Consider the following 20651-nt stretch of genomic DNA (forward strand, 5'->3'; position numbering starts at 1 on the left):
GACGTCGTCCATGTTTGGCATGACCAGGATTTTCTTGAACAGAGAGAGACTGGCTAGATTAGCAAAATGTTTTTAAGATTGTGTCTGGTGTACATGAGATGCCCTTATAGGGGGCGACCATACAAGAAATAAAGTTTGAAAGAAAGTCACGTTTGGTCATGTTTACATATTTCATGTTGCAGTCATTTGAAAAGATCAATCGCTACTTTCCCTTTAAAAATAATTCAGTTAATTAATTCGATGTAATGAGTGTTCGTCTTCATTTTGCCAAACTGCCCAGCAACGCCGACCCACCAGGTCGCTTGGTAATGCGACTCAGGATCTAATCCGCTACCTCTGGGTAGATCTGGATTTCGTCTGACTTGCCTATTTGATGCTGGAGCTTACCTGGAACTCCTGGTAGAGTTTCTTCTCGATCCAGTCGGTGACGTGAGCGAAGGTGACCTCTCTCTCCCCCAGCTTGGGCCGGGCCTTCAGCTCCAGGTGAGGAGGAGTGCGGAAGCCGTACCTGAAGCACGGAGAGGTTCACCGTCGTCAGACAACCAACCTCGTTAACACTACATAACATGGTGCTTAATTCAAAATGGCATTGGAGGTGTGGGTTACACTTGATTATTACACAGCTCTTCTAAATGCTGTGGAATGCTCCGTCCATTTGCATGGGCCTTCACAACTTCCGGCGGTGAATTATTTTTTGATAATTCACTGTTGCTAGGCATATAATGACCGCTGTCAAGGAAAGTGGATTTTTTTGCCGTCTTTCGTATCACTCCGCAAAAAGTCTGGTAACTTATCAACCCCAGCGTACTCGGTTGCTAAGCATCGTCAACATCTTTGGCAGACTATTTCTCTGCTGATCAACAGTACGAATGCTGGTAACAAATTTATTTGTAAACACTGAGTGAAGTTATTTTTTCGTTTTGGCAAGTAGCCTTGTAATAAGCGGGATAGTGTATAGAACCTCGCCGTTCATTATCGAAAATATTATCCTTCAGGGTGAAGCAAGATGAAGCAATACACTATGTAAGGGATAAATGCCGGTCATTATCGGGAAAATAAGCCCCGACAGGGCGAAGCAATGAACTATGTAAGGGATCAATGCCGGTCATTATCGGCTTATTTTCCCGATAATGACTTAGTGTATGTATGGTGTTATGTAATGTATGTATGTTGTACATCCTGGCACTTAAAGTAGCACGACATACCATATCCTGTCTGTGGGGGGCGGGGGGATGTTGACCGCCAGACGGCCTCGCAGCTCCTGAGCCTCCACGGTCAGGACCAGCGGCGTGTTGGAGACCTCCTCCATCTTCTTCTTGATGAACTCCGTCTCCGTGGCCTTCTGGAAGTACTTGGACTTGGTGATCTTGTCCACGAACTTCATGATCTTGCTGGGCTTGTGTCCACCCACGAACCTGCGGAGCGTGAAGTGAAACCCGAGTGCGAGTCAGTGCGGTTGTGGCGAAGACATCCGTCAGAAAAGATTGAAGGGGCTGTGATTAATGCACGCCATCGCTAATGGCAACTCCCACCCACAACACACGCACAGCTACAGAGCTAGCTTGGAAAGAATACAAAAACCACAATGTTTCTGTGGGTCGTTACCATGGGGATAACCTGTTTACACCAAAACGCTCGGGCCAAAAACCCAGTCTTATTAATTTCGTCAAGCGGTTGAACTCAAGCTGGAACAGTGGGTTTACTTCCACCCTAATTATAAGCCATTCTTGCACTTCAAATATTCATCATTTGCAAAAAAAATTTAGGAAGCATAAAGTCATAAATTTATGATATTATGGGATTGTAAAATTGTTTGATTGCACCTCGTTTCAAAAGCTGATAAAACTCCAGGAACTCCTTTGCTTAAATTTCGAAAAAAGCAACGGACAACAACTGCACACCTTGCACACGCATCATTCTCTGTGCGTGTGAATGCTTTCGGACCCGGACAGCTGCCCAGAACCAGGACGGTTGTGTGCCTGTGTGGGCTGCCTACCCTTCAGCGCCCATGGATTCGGAGGAGAGCTCAGAAGGGTCTTCCTCATCCGACGAGCCCGCGCTGGAGGACTCTTCATCACTGTCAGCCAGGCAGTAGGCACGCGGCCTGTACCTGTGTGCGCACACACACACACACACACACACACACACACACACACACACACACACACACACACACACACACACACACACACACACACACACACACACACACACACACACACACACACACACACACACACACGTTGAGGCATTAGACAAACCATTGAGATAGCCTTTGGAGGGCATTCTCAAAGTGGAACTCCATCGCCGTGACAACCAGCAGTAATGAATGTTGATGGATCAAGACCGATAGATGATAGATTGTGTAGCATCCCAATTGGATTATATTCAGTGTTCTCTCACAAGAGCAGCACAATAATAAACTATTAGCGATAGATGCACTGGGCTCGCTTGCAAGTCACTTAATCAATTGGGAAGCATGAGAGAGACAAGGCAGCTTGTGTAACCGATGAAACATTCTTTAATGTCATTTTTGTTTCTAGAATTGTGTGCCTCAGTTAGTATACTAATAAAACTTCAAACATACAGAGAACATCGCTGATGGACTGTGACGGGAGGCAATGGAAGCTGATTAAAAGATGGAAGCCCTGAGCGAAGCCCTCAAGGAAGATGAAAAGCAACAGGAGAGTTTATGTTGGTAATGGAAAAGGGAAAAATAGAATTCATAGAAAAGACCCGAGTGGCACTTACCGAGGGCACGATCGCATCCGATTAACATCCACGCAAAAGGTTAGAATCCAGGTCAGAGTGAAGGCAGGAGAGAACAGAGAGGCGGGACAGAAACAGGAAATTAAGTTTCAAGAGGTCGTGGGGGGAGGAGGGAGGAGGGGGGGGGGAGAGAGGAGGGGGGGGAGAGATGAGGGGGGGGGGTTGGTTCATCTTTGCATGAGGGATGAAAAACCACAAACAGAAACAGCAGCACCTAGCTTATTTCCGGCGTGAAAACCCCAAATACTCAGTCAGCTGCTTCCCCAGCAAGCATGCAGTTACTAATCTGCAGGCGGTGCAGGGCTGTAGATTCATGGGTGGCGGGTGTCCGACTGCCGTGCTGCGCCTTACCCGTCTTTGCCGGGCTCTATGCGCAGGGCGTCCTCCTCCTTTCCCAGCCGGATGAGGTTCATCTTGGTCTCCAGGGTCATGAGGAAGGAGCCACTGTAGGCGATGTCCAGGTCAAACCACAGGCCTGAAAGGGGGGGGGGGGGGGGGGGGGGGGGGGATACAAGCGGAACATCGAGTTATAAAATGGTGTCACGTGACACCATTTTGTGTGTACTTTCATCAAACACACACACTTGATCACATGCTTTGCATTACACCAAAAAATAACCAGTTGATTGCGCAATCTTAAAATGGGACTGCATTTCCTTGAACACAAGGGGGCAGTGTGTACCGACACATCCATCCCCCGGCATCCACCCTCAAAACAGAACAGTGACCAGGGTGGAGAAGAGGGATTGACTACTGGATGGGGTCACTGTCCTTGTATGCACCTGCATGTTGGTGCAGAATCCCGCTCACCTAACCAACGTGGTCTACTGTACTAGTGGTCTCCCCATACTGACTAGCATGCATTCCTGAACAAGCATCCGACAGAAGGACGTGGAAGACAACAGTGAGGTGGAGGGATGAACAGTCAGACAGGGCAGTGTGTGTGTGTGTGTGTGTGTGTGTGTGTGTGTGTGTGTGTGTGTGTGTGTGTGTGTGTGTGTGTGTGTGTGTGTGTGTGTGTGTGTGTGTGTGTGTGTGTGTGTGTGTGTGTGTGTGTGTGTGTGTGTGTGTGTGTGTGTGTGTGTGTGTGTGTGTGTGTGTGTGTAGAGGAAGGGATCAGACAGCATGGTTCTCCATGCCTGAACCCACCCAGGACCTCCCACAGAGATATTCACACAGAGAGAGAGAGAGAGATTCACACACAGAACAAGCCAAAGACACATATATAGAGAGATAGAGAGAGACACAGACAGACAGAGACGCCCCGAGAGTCTGCCAGCCTAATGGAAGGGCTGAAGTTGTGTAGACTAGGGATGGGTGCCATACGCACAGCAATGGAGTGCACATGTGAACACACACACACACACACACACTAAGAGGTTATTGATTGGATGTGGGCTAGAAGGCTCTTCCAGGAAGGCACAGGCTTGGCCGGAGAACACGAGCCGCCCACAGGACCAGGGGCTGGGCCCGGCCCCCTGACGCAGTGGGGAGGCACCCTCATGAATCCAGCCGCTCCCCGACCCGTCACACAGGGCGCTGGTGACAACACAGGTTCACCACGGAGCTAACCTGCTTTTATTATCACGAGCGATGCTGCAAAGAATTCAACTGAGGAAAAAAAAAACTGATACCGACTGGTGCTGATTTAATATCAGCGCCAGCATTATATTCTTAAAAAGGTGACGTAATTGCAATTCGAAGAACCACTCAGGTTTTTCTTTCAGGGGAATGCCATAAAAGCAGGCCGCTTTTCTCTTTATTTTATTGCACTTGACACCAACAAAATGGTGGCTTATGAGGACTGCGTGGAAGTGCTCCAACAGGCGCCGCTTGCCTCTCAGTTAGAGGTCCAATCAATATCCGCTCGTTACTTGGCTCACGTTGCGTACCCCGGGGTGACACACACACACACACACACACACACACACACACACACACACACACACACACACACACACACACACACACACACACACACACACACACACACACACACACACACACACACACACACACACACACACACACAGAGAGAGAAAGAGCCCTGTGGGCGAGAGAATAAGACCTGAGACAGAGAGAGAGATTAAGACCAGAGACAGAGAGAGAATAAGACCAGAGAGAGAGAGAGACAGAGAGAGAATAACAACAATATAATGTTTCTGGTAAGAAAAATAAAAAAAAATATGAAAGATCGTATTGGTGAACATGCGGAGACTTGCCAGAGGAGGAAAATCAATAACAAAGTGACCATGATGTTGGGGGAAAACTCAACACCTGCTGGACTTCCACTGCATTCTAAATGCAGCTGAATGTTGTGCCGACCGCAGCAGGGAGGACTCGGACCACTGCAAGGAGCGCTGGAGGTAATGAGGCAGCACCACTCATCACAGCTGAGCCTCTGTGCATGAGGCATTGGGCTGAAGTCCGTACACAGGGAGGACTCAAGGACATTTTAATCTATACCAGGATAAATACTGCTGCAATGCGTGTGAGAGTGAGTGTGGGAGTTAGTGAGTGAGTGAGTGAGGCCTGGGCAACAATTGACAGCCAATTGACCAATTTCAGGGACAAACATATGACGAAGTCAATTGTACTGGGCATTTGCTGCCTGCCAGCCCAATACCGTGGTCATGCAAGTGGAAGGCTCGGTCAAACTATTTGACGGATTGCATAACCTGAATAGGAACATGATTTTTATAAAGGGTTTGTCGATTAAATTGATAGGCGTTCTATTGTTCCGTAGAGGCCACAGCAGTCGAAATTCTGTCATTCCAATTTTTATATTATTTATTATTTTTTTGTGTACCCCCAGTGGAACAATGAGCCTCGTTTAATGGAGGAACATTACATTTTTCCTGGATTATTCTGGCAGCGGTCAACTACATTCCAAATGTTTACATCGGGGATGGCAAAGCCAATGTAAACGCAAAGTATATTAAACAGTTCTAAATAATAAATCATGTAATACGACTCAGGAGTCTGGCTGTGCATTACCCCTTTAAGCCCCCATCTCTTCATTTTTGCAGTGCTTTTGTAGTAGATTAATCGAGATTTAAAACACTTAGACTAATTCAAGAGAGAGAGAGTAAAATAAAACGAGGGGTCCGGAGCAAGAATTGACAAAATACTTTATCGTGAAGAAAAACAACAACGATAAACAGCCGAGTAGGTCTTAAGAGTCACTCCTCGTCAACAGATTCCAGCCTCTTCTTAAACACACAATAGCACAGTACTCAGCAGTTTCTTGTTTTTTAGGTGTCCACATATAATCAAACACAAATTCTTCTAAACAGATGGTCACCGAGATAGTCTAGGACCCAGGAAGTGGAGTCAGCATACATCGTGTCAGTAGCTTCAAAATGGCGCCCTGGATCAAAATCCAAGGCGCTTTACATGTTTTCTACCATTAGATATATAGGCCTAATAATAATCATAGCTTACCATAGAATATAATCATTAATTTCTACCACACTTTCATTCAGAGTGACTGCAGAAACACGCTATTCAGGAGCAGCTAGTGGGGGGGGGGGGGGACCACTGGCTCATGGATACCTCTGGATATTGAGGATTAAACCCAGTACCTTTTGAGCCTGGATGTGGACCACCCGAAGCACCAAGCGATCCTGACCTCTGAGTGGACCATCAGCACAGGACGCTGTCATGAGTGTCTCATTACGGAGGAGGTCACTTATGCTGGAATCTGTTTCCCCATTGTTGTTATTTAGTCAGAATCGGTGCATCTGTGTCCGTGCTAACCGTGTTAGGTAAAAGTGCATCTCTGCAAGGTCCATCTGTGGTCCATCTGGGATTGGTTGACCTATGATTGGTTGTGTAAGAGGAAAGCTCCCATGATGCAATGGTTTATAATGCTCTATTGCACCGATGGCGAGATGGAGACTATTTTCATGGAAATGTCTGAAGGGTTATGTAGGTTCAAGTCTGAAGTGCAAGTGTATTGATAACAGGGTAAATCTCTGATAACCCATAAGCTGTTCTCCATCGGTCAAACATAAAACACTTTGCTCAAGATTTGTCCAGTTTTCCGTCTCTGGCCAGAGGTCAGTTTATACGCTGTTGTGTTTTCCTTGTACGCCTAAGAAAGGGTGTTCAACAAATCAACTAATTCATCTTAAATAACCAATTAGACAATAGTCCTTTACTGATTCCACTGGCTGCTGCGCAACTATTTGTTCCAGTCAACACACAGTCAAGCAAAGCTAATTTGGCCACAGGACCTGATGTGTTGCATGGCATGTGTTCACAAATAAGGCAACATAATAAAGAATGATTCAGAGTGAAAGACAGAGCGACATCAAATACAGAAATGCTTTCATACACGAGTGGTTCAGTGATAAAGATAGACCCTGTGGGTGGAACGCTGCCCTGTTCAGGATGTCAGTAGACAACCCGCACATACACGCACACATGCAAACCGCTTAATAGGCCATGCAGACTTTTTTAAGGGAATGACTAATTTGGCACTTCTGATTTCATTCTGCATAACCGCAGTGTCTCCGTGGGCTGATTGCGAGCATGCAAGTGAAAGTGTGTGTGTTCACCCGCACACAGGGTTGTTCCGCTGGCTTTGACACCGTCTGAGGAGTTCACGTGAGTGTTTATGGTGGCTGGTTCTCGTACCTCTGTGATCGACCGACGGCTGGGAGGCCCCGAGGATCCTGGGAGTGGCCACGCCCATGTCCAACTCAGTCAGGGTCAGCTCATTCATAAAGTAAGGCAACTGGAAGAGAAAACGGTATACAGGTTTCAATTTTTCGGCTATATAACCCGAAAACCCGATATCTGAAACCCAGATTCATAACAGACAAAGTATTGTAAAATGCCAAAAAGACTTGGGAGACGAGCAGGATTACATCTCTTCTACTACGTCATCTACTCTGGCGTGGATGAATCGACTGCTTCTCCTGGCGAAAGGCGGTTCTGATGATCGTAGCAGTGAAATGTCACAGTAAAAGTAGAGCACACAATCAACCGGTTCCATCCCTCTTTCGCTCCCTTTGAGTGGAAAGGGCTGACACGACCACAGGAATCTGGACACCCAGGGCCACACACGCACACGGCCGAACACAGGCCCAGAGCATTGAAATAGTGGAGGGGCCTGATTAGGATCAGGGAGAAGGAGGAGGGATGAATAGCCTGAGATCAGGTGTTCCTCTGCCTCCCTCCTGCTCCCCGGAGTCTTGTTTTGACACTCTGCTTCCTGTACCGAGCTGCACAATGGGTGGAGGCTGACACTCTCTCTGTAACGGGGGGTGGGGGGTGTGTGTGTGTGTGTGTGTGTGTGTGTGTGTGTGTGTGTGTGTGTGTGTGTGTGTGTGTGTGTGTGTGTGTGTGTGTGTGTGTGTGTGTGTGTGTGTGTGTGTGTGTGTGTGTGTGTGTGTGTGTGTGTGTGTGTGTGTGTGTGTGTGTGTGTGTGTGTGTCCATACGTCTCTCTCTCTGTGTACGTACGTACGTGCGTAAATGTCCGTCTCGATGCTTGTGTCTTTCTGTGTGGTCACCACCAACACCACTACCCACTTCCAATTTCTTGCCTCGGCCTCGCATCACCTCCTCTTCATGTCGTCTGGCTTGTATTTGTTCCACCTGCCCGGTGTGCTTCATTAAACCATGCTGCTGAGCTTTGAGACGTGGCAGAACCCACATGAGGCCCACAAATACTGCACGGTGCCTCAGACAACCGCCTCGGATACAAACCTACGAGTCTAGGCTCACTCACCCGGATCTTGCTCAGCTTCATCTGGATCTTCTTGGAGACCATCTCGGCCCAGTGGGCCTCGCCCAGGAAGTCCCAGAGCAGGCGGCCCAGCATGGCGTTGAGCCAGGCCACCGGCTGCTCCTCCTCTGGGGCCGCGGCGGCAGGGAGAGCTTGGGGGACCTGGAGGGGCACGAGCACAAGAGCACTCCGGTCAGACGGAGACGCGTCGCTAGAACTGCGTCACAGGCAATAACCTTAATTTCCTCTGGTACTTCTTTGTTTTTTAGAAGCGCATGAACTATAAAATGTTCGCCACTTCTCAGCGCAGAGTTGCGTTGCTCGTCAATGTCACACTTAGCCTAGGCAACCAATCAAATCAAGCAAGAGGCGAGCTTTCCTACTTTACCGCGTCTTAAAGTTCTGTTGCCTCAGCAAGGCATCTGAAAAGAAGTCTTCACAATATTCAAATATAAATCATGCCACAGGTGTGACGTGATCCTGCTCTACCATTAGGGTCAGGACAGTCTGACTCTAGCGGTTAGGATGCTGTCCCCAGTGTACCTGTAGGTAGATCCAACCCTATACCTGCTCATGAATGACATGCATCTTATCACTGCAAGTCCCAAGTCACTCGTGGCTAACTGACTAAATGGCACACTGGAACTAGAGGATGTCAGGCTTCACTTTCTTGTTCATCATTATGCCGTGGTACCAAATCAGAGGAGGTACCAAATCAGATTAGGTGCCATATCAGCGAAGGAACCATATCAGAGAAGGTACCAAATCAGAGGAGGTACCAAATCAGACAAAGGGCCATATCAGAGGAGGTACCATATCAGACAAGGTACCATATCAGCGAAGGTACCATATCAGAGAAGGTACCAAATCAGCAAAAGTATCAAATCAGAGAAGGTACCAAATCAGCAAAGGTACCAAATCAGAGAAGGTACCAAATCAGAGAAGGTACCAAATCAGAGAAGGTACCAAATCAGAGAAGGTACCATATCAGAGAAGGTACCAAATCAGAGAAGGTACCAAATCAGAGAAGGTACCAAATCAGAGAAGGTACCATATCAGAGAAGGTACCATATCAGAGAAGGTACCAAATCAGAGAAGGTACCATATCAGAGAAGGTACCATATCAGAGAAGGTACCAAATCAGAGAAGGTACCAAATCAGAGAAGGTACCAAATCAGAGAGGTACCAACGGGAGCGGACGGAGAAGCTCCTGCTACCTTCTTGGCTGCCTCCGGGCTGTTCTGGGGGCTGCGGAGAGGCGAGCTGGCAGTGACGGGGCTGGCCCCCTGGCCAGGCATCAGGGAGGTCATGTAGACGCTGTAGTCCAGCAGGGAATTGGTCTTGGCAGTGCCCACCTGCGTGACGACAGAGGAGGAGGAGGAGGAGGAGGAGGCCGGGAGTTCCTTGTTCTTCGGCGGAGCCCCCGGAGCCTCCTCGGTGCTGCCCCGGCGGCTGCTGGAGCTGAGGGTGCCGAGCGCTGAGGCACAACAGATATTGGTTACTTTTAGGGGAATCAGTCGATGCCAATATCAAAAGGCGACAACCAGTCACACACCGACAGTGGAGTCAACCATGCAAGGCGTCAGCCAGCTCGTCGGAAGCAGTTCCGGTGAGAGGTCTTGCTCGGAGACACTACGGCGCTATAGCCAAGAGGAGCCAGGGATCTAACTAGCGACTCTCTGAGCCGCTAGGGTCGAGCTAAGCCGACCCTACTTTTAATATTAGAGATGAGAGTAAACATGCATCAACTTATCAATGGGAGTTCACGACACAACTAGAAATAAACTTGTGACCACTCGTCAATATCATGCCCAAAATAAAAAAAAAGGAAATAGAAACTATAAACAATGCCACATGGTGTTACTCTTACCATGTTTACTTCCTCCAAAGTCTCTGGCGTCTCTGGTCATCCTCCCCTTGCCCTGTGCAGCCACCAGAATCCTCTGGAACCACTCCTCTTTCTCCCGACCCGTCCTTCCAAACAGATAGAGGGTGAGGTCCCGACTAGAGAAGGAGGGCTTTCCTTTCCCCTGCCCTCCGCCCGTCCCGGCGGCTCTGTCCCCAGGGGCGGCGGCGGCGGCGGGGGCGGCAGTGGAGTCCTTGCTGGTGTCCGGGCGCTCCCCCTCAGCCTTGGACATGAAGTCGTCCTGCTTGGCCAGCTGGATGCAGATGGGGTACTTCTTGTTCCACAGCCGCTTCCTGGCCAGATGGTGAGGAACGAGGAAGACCTGGTGGAGGAAGAGGGAGGTGTACACACACAGCAATGAATTGAGGTCGATTTATTCAGCAGATCCTTATTATCCACGGGGACTTCCAGTGAATTCTGATAACGATCAAGTGAGGCACCGGGAGGGGGCAGGGTTGCTCATGGACACCTGACAGTAGGTCGGGGCGTTGGAGATCAAACCCAGTACCTTTGGTTGTCTAGTTTAACACCCTAACTCTGTAATTCAACAAACTAAACCGTGGATCAGCCTGTTCACCACAGACGGTTGGAAAAAAATATCTCCAACAGGGAGTCTGGGACCCCCAGGGGATCCGCAGAGTTACTGCAGGGGGTTCCCGAAATTATTTGAACCCAAACCTTGTTTTATTCTAATATTAAAATAATGTAATGATGTATGGATAGAATGCTGGGCCATAGAGCCCCTTTTATCCATGACAATATAGGCCTCACTAAACATTTTCCTTTTCCCAGTTTACTAATCAACACAATTTTATACGATCTCCGCCCTAACCACTGCAAGAGCCTGCCCTACAAATGCTACAATATTGTATTCTTCCGTTATAACACAAAAAAAAACCTTTACACAAAATACAAATCATCCGTGCACCACATGACCAGAGCGGGGGGGGTGGGGCGGGCACCTTGCTGTCGGTCAGGTCGTACATCTTCTGGCTGATGTAGGAGACGTCCGGTTTGGGCTCGTTGTGCATGGCCCTGCGCGTGATGTTGCGGTTGGGCTTGGACAGGCGCAGGGTGGAGCCCTCCAGACGCACGTACACCGACTGGGTCAGGGTGGCGTGGTACGTCTCGGGGTCGTAGGCCGCGATCTCGTTCATCCAGCCCTGGAGGTCATCGGTGGCGCGGAGGGAGGAGAGCAAGCAAGGTTTTGTCAATGAGGTGTTCAGTCATCATGGAGGTCACTAATATTTGTATTTTTTGAAAAAAAAATCAAACCCCATCGTCATCATCAGCAATACGAAAAAAAAAGAAGAGAAGAAGAGAGGAAGTTAATTCTGTAAAAATTGTTGTTTGTTCTAGTCAACTAAACTTAGCAATAGGTCAGGCTATGCAAGTGGGACATTTAGGCTGGGCTTTCCCTTCATCCCTTCATGACATCATTTGGAATAGGTCCATGAACTGCGGGCTACTGGACAATAGTCTGCTGACAACTCCCTTGTGATGAAAGTCACGGTGAGCGTGAGAATAGCTGGATGACCCATGGGTGGAACATTAACCACAATGAATAGAGGGTCAGGTTTTTTCTTTTGAGTCCTAATGAAACTAAATGAACACATGAACTGGCTAACTGGTTTCCTTCATTTATGTATTATTCCTGATGGTTGAAGCATGAAGCTCATTATAAGACGGTATTAGACGCGTTAGTCCATCAGAGCCGTCCGACACTATGGACAATTAAAACGCAGTCATGGTTGACATTAAGTGTTGAAATAAGCCCTGGACATTAGTATAGGGTGGCCTTCAATAAATGCATAAAATACATAATTAAGAACCAAAGTACTCACCTTAAAGAGATCAGGCTCTTTAAAGTTTAACTTGGCCACACTGCGCAGCGCCCTCTGGTGTTTCAAGTGTTGTAGTCCACGGCCAGAAGGCTTTGGACCGGCCAGCCACACCACGCCAATAGCAACAAAGAAGCCCAGCGCGACCCCGAGCAGCAGTCCTCCAACGTAGGTGGGCAGGGGGAGGACAAAGTACCCGTACACCAGCAGGGTGACGATCACCAGGGTGTAGACGGGCACGTCGGGCCCAGGTTCGTCCGGCTCCAGCTCGTCGTCGCTGCAGGGCTCCGTGCTGCCGCTGGGCGTCGCCTTAGTCTGAGTGCTGCTTCCGGAGTAATCGCTCCTGTCTCTGCGTTCCCGCTCGGCCTCCGCACAGGTCTCAAAGTCCTCGGTGGACAGGATGCAGAAGTCCTCTTCCTCCAGCCTGGCCAGGGCGGACATGGAACACATCTCCAGCGCCATGGAGCTCCCGGCCTTTCGGGGGCTCTTGCCGTTGTTGTCCGCAGAGGAAGGGACGGGGCCCTCGGCGCTGCAGGAGGCCCCGCTGTTGGGGCTGTCCGAGTCCCAGTCGCCGCCCTCCTCCTCCTTGATGCAGTAGCTGTTGTTGTTGCTCTCCAAGTGGCTGAGCGACGACAGGCTGGACATATTGGCGAGCTCGGAGGAGGCGGCCTTGGAGGCCCTGTAGTTGGCCACGCTGCCCGCCACGCTCTTCTCGTCCATGATCTTGCTGAGGATCTGCAGGGGCTCGTACATCACCTCGGAGAGGCGGCGCTTGGTGTCCTCGATGCGGGCCTCCACCTCCGAGACGTTGAAGAAGGAGCGGCTCTCGTGGACGGTGAGCGGGGAGGAGGGCGCCGTCTTGGATTGGCTGGCGGAGGGCGCCGCGGCGCCGCCACCGGCGGACATGCGGGACTGGGTGAACTGCTTGAAGAGCTGCAGGTTGAGGCGGGAGTCGGACGCGCGGGGGGTGGCGGAGGGAGCCGAAGACCCCTCGGACGTGTCGGAGGACAACGACTTGACCAGCGTCTTCATGAGCTGCCTGTGCTTCACCAGGAGATGGGAGGTGGAGGAGGTGGAGGAGGAGGAGGAGGAGGAGGAGGGCTCTGCGTCGGACGACAGAGACTTTATCATGCTGAAGGGGGGCTTGTCGATACAAGGGAGGCTCACCGATTTGGTCGGCGGCGAGGAGGACGAGGAGCTCAGGACCTTCATCTCGGCGGGGAACGCCAACGTCGTTCTCTGCCTGCCGGCGGGCGGGGGAGGGGCGGCCGCCGCGTCCAGCAGTGCCTCCTCCAGCATCTCCTCGCCAGCCTCTACGGCCGTCACAACTCCCGGGCCGTCCCGGGCAGCCACGGGGGCGCTGGCCCAGTGGACCTCGTCGTCGTCGTCGTCGTCGTCGCTATCGTGCTCCCCGGCGTCGACCGCCCCGAGCGGAGTGAAACGGATGGTGATGGCCTCCCGGGACAGCGGGCGCTGAATGTGGAGCTGGGAGGCCGCAGAAGGCACCGGGGGGGGCATTGTGGGGTGAGCGGTTTCTGCATGGCTAGAAGGCTGCGTGGTCATCGCAGGGCTCCCACACAGCTACAATACCTGGGAGGAGGGCGACGGGGAGGTTAGAAGGCGTGGAAGCAGTAGGCCCACATGGTACAGTGAAACAGGGGCATTTAGTACTCAAAGGCCAGTTTTATCAGGTTTGAGAAGGCGTCTATGACATTTCAACCACATACAGATTTCACGATACATTTGTGCATTTCACCCGTACGCTTAATGTTCATTTTTCTGTAAATGGTAGCGACAATGTATACAGCATTCCATCTCAGATCAGAAAATGAGTCACCGGGCCGCCATGGATGACTTTGCTGACCACGAGTCATAAAAAGGGAAATCACGGAGGAAAAGCATTACTTGTGTTGTCATGTATGACAAGGCAAACTGGTTTACTGCACCAGGTAGGCATTCTAAATGAAGACAGTGATCATTCCCCCGATACAATTCCAACTCAAAAACTGCTGAGAAACCTTAATACGCACAGTTAAAATATTAAATTAATATTCTGGCCTACCTGATTAACAGTTTCACAGATTTACAAATAGAGACCTGAAACAGAGAACTGAAACTTGCCTTTCAGTCAAATTAAAAGTGGATTGGAAATAGAAACAAAAAAGGTGTTTTAGTGGTCCGAGAATAGCCACTCATGGAGCTCTGCCCAAAGATCTAGATCTCTGAGCTGGCCTGAGAGATGGTGCTTCAAACAGGTTCTAGGATTAACAGCCCGAAAGTGGGAAACTGGTTCTGTGATAAAACAGAGTCTTCCTTTGAATATGACACCAACCTTTGATTAAAAACATGCAAAGGTTGTCCCACTTTTTCCTGCTTGTTTGTTTGTGGTTCTTCATCTTCGTTGCTGTAAAGTTATGGCACACACAGAGCTGGGTCTCACCTTACCGAATATATCGTGACTTAATATCAACATATAAATTAATATATGGTTATTTCAGTAACCACTGCACTCTTAAGAACACGAGACGCAACATTTTAAAACTGAGGGCTGACATAGATCAAACATAGATCATAGAATAATGTTAATTGAGATCATTTACCAATGCATGGCATCATTCTCTCTCATAAAGAAAAGTTAAACAGTAAGACGGCATAAATGAGTGTGATCACCTGTTCAAACTCGTAAAGTCTCCAATTACCAGCCCTTAACAACCCCCCACATACCTCCAGGTGGACTTCTGTCAATGATTGTCCTCACTGACGTGTTAATGTGTCTTGCTTTATGAGATATTACGTTCAGTACACATGAGACTTCTTAAATGCAAAAGGCAGAAAAGAGTACAAACAGCCTTTTAAAACAGTTTCACTGCCTCCCCGAAAGTCAGTGCCTTCCATCATGTGAAGGAAATGTTGCCATAGGGGAGTTTTAACCATAAACGGGAACTAGTTAACACTGGTTAACAGATTGGGTGGCTAGCTCGAAAACCTGAAGAAAACAAAGCTTAAAATATTACAAATAACCAAGAATAACCATCACAAATGGGAAACAAGATTAAAGTCTCTCTGCTGCATTCGAGGTAACGAACCCTTTAGTTATGTGAAGGGCAAACAGTCATTTTCAATCAATGAATTAAAAACATTACGGACGTTCAAAAGCCTTGAACAAAAAGAACTTTCCAACTGTCTGTGGTGAACAGGCTGATCCACGGTTTAGTTTGTTGAATTACAGATTCCTTCATGTATAATGCATGGCCGGTCAGACAGCCAGAGTCATACATCTGACCTGCTACTGTGCTGCCCAGTAGTGCCATTTCTGTAGTACAATGGGCCCATTGTTAAAAAACCAATGGTCACGGGTTGAAGTTCATGATTAAAATGAACTATCACTATTTATACAACATATTGGGGCAGGAGTTGGGCCATCTGTCATCCTAATAGTCCATGCGGATACCCTAACACGCCCCGTGTTGAACGCTTCAGTAGCGGTACAAATAAGTGCAGAACTGATAAGTTATTAGTCAGCGATACTTGTGCGTCCCTACAAATGGAAGGCCTTGTGTCTCGCTGTCACAGCAGAGGCAGCTGGTCGGTCCAACCACACGGCCTAATGCAGCATAAGGCCACTGGCTCACCAGCATACAGGCCTGACTTCACCACTCATCGTCACATGGACGGGCGAGTTACACAACCAGGCAGTCTACCAAACGCCCACAGCACTGAGGAGCAGCCGCAGGGCATGACGGTACACCCAAACGGAAGAAGACTGCTCAACATGGGCCAAACACCCACAGACAAAAGATTTGTGTGCGACTGCTGGATACTTATTTGTTATCATTAGGTAACACTGGAGACGTACAAGGACTGTGAGTGCCCACACACAAAAACAAAAACACACTTTATTCATCAACTGCTGAGCCTATTGATGAATTAGCCTGTTCACGCGTCCATTGAGGCGTGTGCCTGCACACATTACCGCTCTTATCTGGTTGCTGAACAGCCAGCGCAAAGCCGGCCGAAAAAAAAAAACAGAACCTCTGACGGTGGAAGGAGCGTTAATCACCAAAGCAACGCGCCGGCGCCATTAGCCCCCCATAATGAGCTCATTAGGGACCCGTTCACAGCTCACTCCCTCTGCATCAAACACATTATGGAGACACTGTAGAGCCCTGGCAGCCTAGTGCACACGGCGTCTACCGAGTCTACAAAAAGGTGCATACATTGAGTGCGTGTGTGTGAGTGTGTTACAACTCAAGCAAGGGGTCCGTTGTTTTGATTTTCTGTGTCACTGAAAGGCAAACGGAGTGAAGAGGTGTACTACAGACCGCTTGTTTTCAACCTTGGAGAGGAATTGTGGGAGGAGAGAAAGTATGCATACAATAGAGTCTGGGCAATGGCCGCGTCCGTACATTGCATGTATGTTGACTGTTGTTTATGTGGCCGCTTGAAACTGATGTGTACATGGAAAGGGGAGGGGCCAGACGCTAGCAGTTATTGTAAAGTGAGATCCACTGCTAGCACCTGTACAGACTACAGTTTTCTGTGTATTTTGTGTGGATGACGTGAAAGTAAGCAACGGAAAAAAACGACCCGCCAGTTTACATTTCTAAAGGCTATATGCCTACAGTCGTTTGTATCAGGCTAGCACGTATGTTAAGCAACTATAAATATATGAATAGAAATTAAACCCAACTACAAATGTGTCTGTTTGAATATGCATGTGGTGTGAGTTTGCATATCCTGTTTATTTTTTCACAAACGTTTCTTTTCTTTTCACGGAAAACTGCCTTGGTTTCAGAGTTGATATTTGTCAACAAAAAGTCCCATTCACTTGGGACTGTATGGATCCTTAGTAAACAAAAGCTGCTGTGGAAAATGGCTCTGGTGTGTCACAGGGAACGGGGAACTCACCTGGGCATTACGACCATAGCACACAAAAAGCAGCTAGCTGTGGTCTCACGGCATTCTGCTGAGGGGAGCCTGAAAATCCTGTTTTTCTGCATTGAGAGACTTAACATTCCTTTGAAACAAAACAATCCCATGTTATGTGTTCTGGACCAGGGTGCGTTTGGTTTACATTTAAAAAAAAAAAAAGGGAAAAAACTAAATGATTGTTGAAGAGAGAAGGGCCAAAATGATCAGAAGGAAAACAGTGCGAGGGGATTTCTTTGATAGCTTGTTCCTCAATTATTAACCTACATTTATTTCTGCAATTCACCGTGTGATTTCATATCTGTCGATACTAATCTCATGGTAAACCGAGGTGGGCTTTCAGTTCAAAGTGGCAAATCTTCTGAAATATACGTGTGTGTAAATGGCGGTTGATTTGGGACATCATGTAATTCCTGGTTAGTGCACATTGACTCAAATCCTAATTATTGTTGATCCAGATGTAAACTGATACTAGACAAAATAATTGTATTGCTTGAGTAACAGAAAACCTGGCTGAGTGATCGCTATAATTCCATCAAAGGAAGATAAAAGACGAGACAAGTGCTCTGGAGAGAAACAGCTTGTTGGAACATCAGATCCCAGCCTTAAGGCATGCCCCTAATGGTTTCTGTGTGCTGGTTAATACATAAATTTACTTATACAATAGCCCAAAGGCTTTTAGAAACAAATAGAAACTGGCTTTACTTGATTCTGGCCTGCTCTCTGTGCTTTCCAGGGAGACAGAGATGGAAATGAACCCTAATATGAAGGCTTTGTGCTGCTTTGCCTGAAATACAGTGTGACTCACCTGTGTGCTACAGTAAATACCCAGGCATATACAGTGAATAAGAATCTCTGTGTGTGTGTTTGTGTGTGTGAATAAGGTCTGGTTTCGGTATAGGTCTGGATTGCCGGAATATTGCGATGTCATCGCAATGTCCGCCCCCCACTCTATTGGAATGCTAAGTATAATGTTACCAGTGATGTTGCTTTAGACATTGTCTAGTAATCATTCCTGAAATGATTAGTCTCTATTGTAAACATTCTTGTGTATGAACGTGCCACCTCGTTTCCCATTCAAGACAAGCATAGTTTATTATTTCGACATTGATTTAGGATTTGACATTACTAAAACGCCCCTCAATAGACTGTATCGTCAACTATAAATCCCATGATGCATCGTGATGTACGAGCCCTATTGGGATCGGACAAAATCAGACTCACAACAATGAAAGCACAAGGAAATGGCGGCACTGACAGTATGCTCAAGCATGGAGAAAGACTGGCTAGGCAGGCAGGGAAGTGTTGGTTGGTGAGATCATCAGCGGTCTCATATGACCTCACCTCTCCACCGACACTACACTTGGCCAACATAACAGGCAGCGTAAGATTCAACACGCTCATCTAATGTCCTCACAAGAAGCTTAAGAACCATTGCTAAAGTCTGACAAAGTAATGAAATATAGGCAAATAATGTCTAGTTTTCTACTTGTGTGGATTCAAAGTTAACTCCAATTTACCAAGACCGAATCCAAGATCCAAAACACGCTCACACAAAATGTTTGTTTTTGATAGAACAATGTAATAAAGACTTTTCACAACACAACAAAAATCCATTTGATATCTCCCACATTTCACCCCTTCCCAATCCTGTGACAGACAGCAGCACTATGAATCAGTGGCTCAGTTTGAAATGGGGAAGTTCAGGTCACAGTGTGTAACATAACCAGTCAACTAGCTTATCGCTTGCAATGTGTAAATGTTATCAATAAAATCACATCCTGTAACTGACCAACTCCACAAATAAAGAAGGCAGGCCGGCCCAGTACCTCTCTTTGTTTAAAAGAATCTTACTATGGACACTCCCAAAACCTCTCCAACTCACGCCACCCTGCCAGTCAGCCGAGCTACGCGAGTTCACGGCACACATTTGTACAGCTGGCTAGAGAGGACAGAACACGGTTATTGATTTTGTTATCTTCAAAGTCCTCCCCTTTCCAACTGGGAGGGTAGAGGCTAGACATTGTATACACAGTCACCTCTTTAGTCATTGTTTACATGCTGCTATAGCATAATAGTGCCATACATTTACTTCACTCCATACTAGTATGCATTTGACGAAAACAACTCTTGAATCTTACGGATTGCAACTTTAAATGCCGTCGTTGCAGAGCAGAACTAGACTACAAATGGACCCGGGTTTACCTCTGCTTCTCTAAGCATTTATTTTCATGACGAGTTCATGATGTTACGAATCGAATCCAAGGGCTAAGGCCAATCATCATGCTAAAACGGTGGCCATCTCGCCATCAGGGCCGCGTTACCATCGATCAGCAGAGCACGCTAACCCTGGCCTTGAATCAGACGTGTCACAGGCAGTCCCGGGTTCGCTGACCCCACGGCCCGATGGGCAGCCGTCATGGTGACAACTTTCCAACTGTGGATCGCGACCCATAAGTCGGTCGCGGTAGGAGACAGACGATTCCCGAGCCCCTCAACAAACTAAAGCCATGCATATATTTCCAATATATATGCATGACTAGTCCCTTTCATTTGATCATCAAAATGTTTGAAGACTGAGGAGAGGACACTTAATATTTGGTGGGTTCTTACTCCTGGGGACTAAGATATTCTTCAGAGGTGTTTACAGCCTGAAGCCATCCAGACCCCTCTGACCCCAGCCAGGAGGCCCATTGTTTGCAGGGGACTGGGAGTTATTTTTGGGACGTTGGGTGACCTAAAAAAACCTGGCAGCAGGAAATAATTGATGCCTTGACGGCAAAATAAATGACTGAGGGGAACCCCACACAGCCCCACCGGTTCCTGTTTCTAGGACAGCCTTGCTATGGAATGTATCAGAATTGTTAAAACAAATACTTATTCCGGAAATGTCCTCGTTCCTTTAGCTCTTTCCGAGTAGAACAGCAAGTGGATAATAAGAAGGTGACAGTGTTTCAAGACGTAATTAAACTTAACATAAGTAACAGGATTACGACCCATCAATCTCAGGCCTAATTGAGCTATAGCAGTTGGTTGTTGTCACGATACCAGAATTAGGACTTTGATACCATTCCTGACTAAATAACTCAATACTGATACTGAAACTTACGCCTACATCATCAGGAGTGCAGAGCTCCGCCATGGAGGTGTGTTGAGTAGCTTATGTTCATTCAAATTTAGTGCAAAGGCTAATAATCCTGGGTTGAGCCTCATCCCCATGAAGTCCAATACTTACACACATGTCATTTATGTTTATTATTCATGTTCAAAACAATTTTAGTTAGTGTTTTTCTGTCTGTTTCTTTATACATTTAGGTGCGTTTGACCATGAATGTGTTTTTGATAACCTTAATAATTCGATTATTTTAAATAATTCGATCACAGTCAGTGTTATTCACGTTTTTACATGACATGCATAACCGGATGTCCCCTTTACTTTACGTTTGTTTTCATAGTTATATTTTTGTATAT

General features: G+C 47.6%; 1 protein-coding gene across 1 annotated transcript in view; it reads right to left on the bottom strand.

The window, feature by feature from the left end:
• The window catches only part of LOC130379710 (testis-expressed protein 2-like), a 28330-nt gene that overhangs the window by 489 nt on the left and 7190 nt on the right, over window positions 1–20651 (bottom strand). Inside the window, exons 2-12 of the mRNA XM_056586709.1 lie at window positions 12255–13841; window positions 11373–11573; window positions 10375–10732; window positions 9722–9981; window positions 8508–8666; window positions 7411–7510; window positions 3121–3244; window positions 1997–2110; window positions 1206–1415; window positions 388–508; window positions 1–33 (exon numbers count right to left, since the gene is read on the bottom strand). The exon at window positions 1–33 is cut by the window's left edge and continues 489 nt beyond it. Coding sequence (XP_056442684.1) covers window positions 1–33; window positions 388–508; window positions 1206–1415; window positions 1997–2110; window positions 3121–3244; window positions 7411–7510; window positions 8508–8666; window positions 9722–9981; window positions 10375–10732; window positions 11373–11573; window positions 12255–13814 — 3240 coding nt within the window. The 5' untranslated portion in view covers window positions 13815–13841. The remainder of the gene's footprint in view (window positions 34–387; window positions 509–1205; window positions 1416–1996; window positions 2111–3120; window positions 3245–7410; window positions 7511–8507; window positions 8667–9721; window positions 9982–10374; window positions 10733–11372; window positions 11574–12254; window positions 13842–20651) is intronic.

Source organism: Gadus chalcogrammus, chromosome 3 (assembly GCF_026213295.1).
Source record: "Gadus chalcogrammus isolate NIFS_2021 chromosome 3, NIFS_Gcha_1.0, whole genome shotgun sequence".
NCBI lineage: Eukaryota > Metazoa > Chordata > Actinopteri > Gadiformes > Gadidae > Gadus > Gadus chalcogrammus.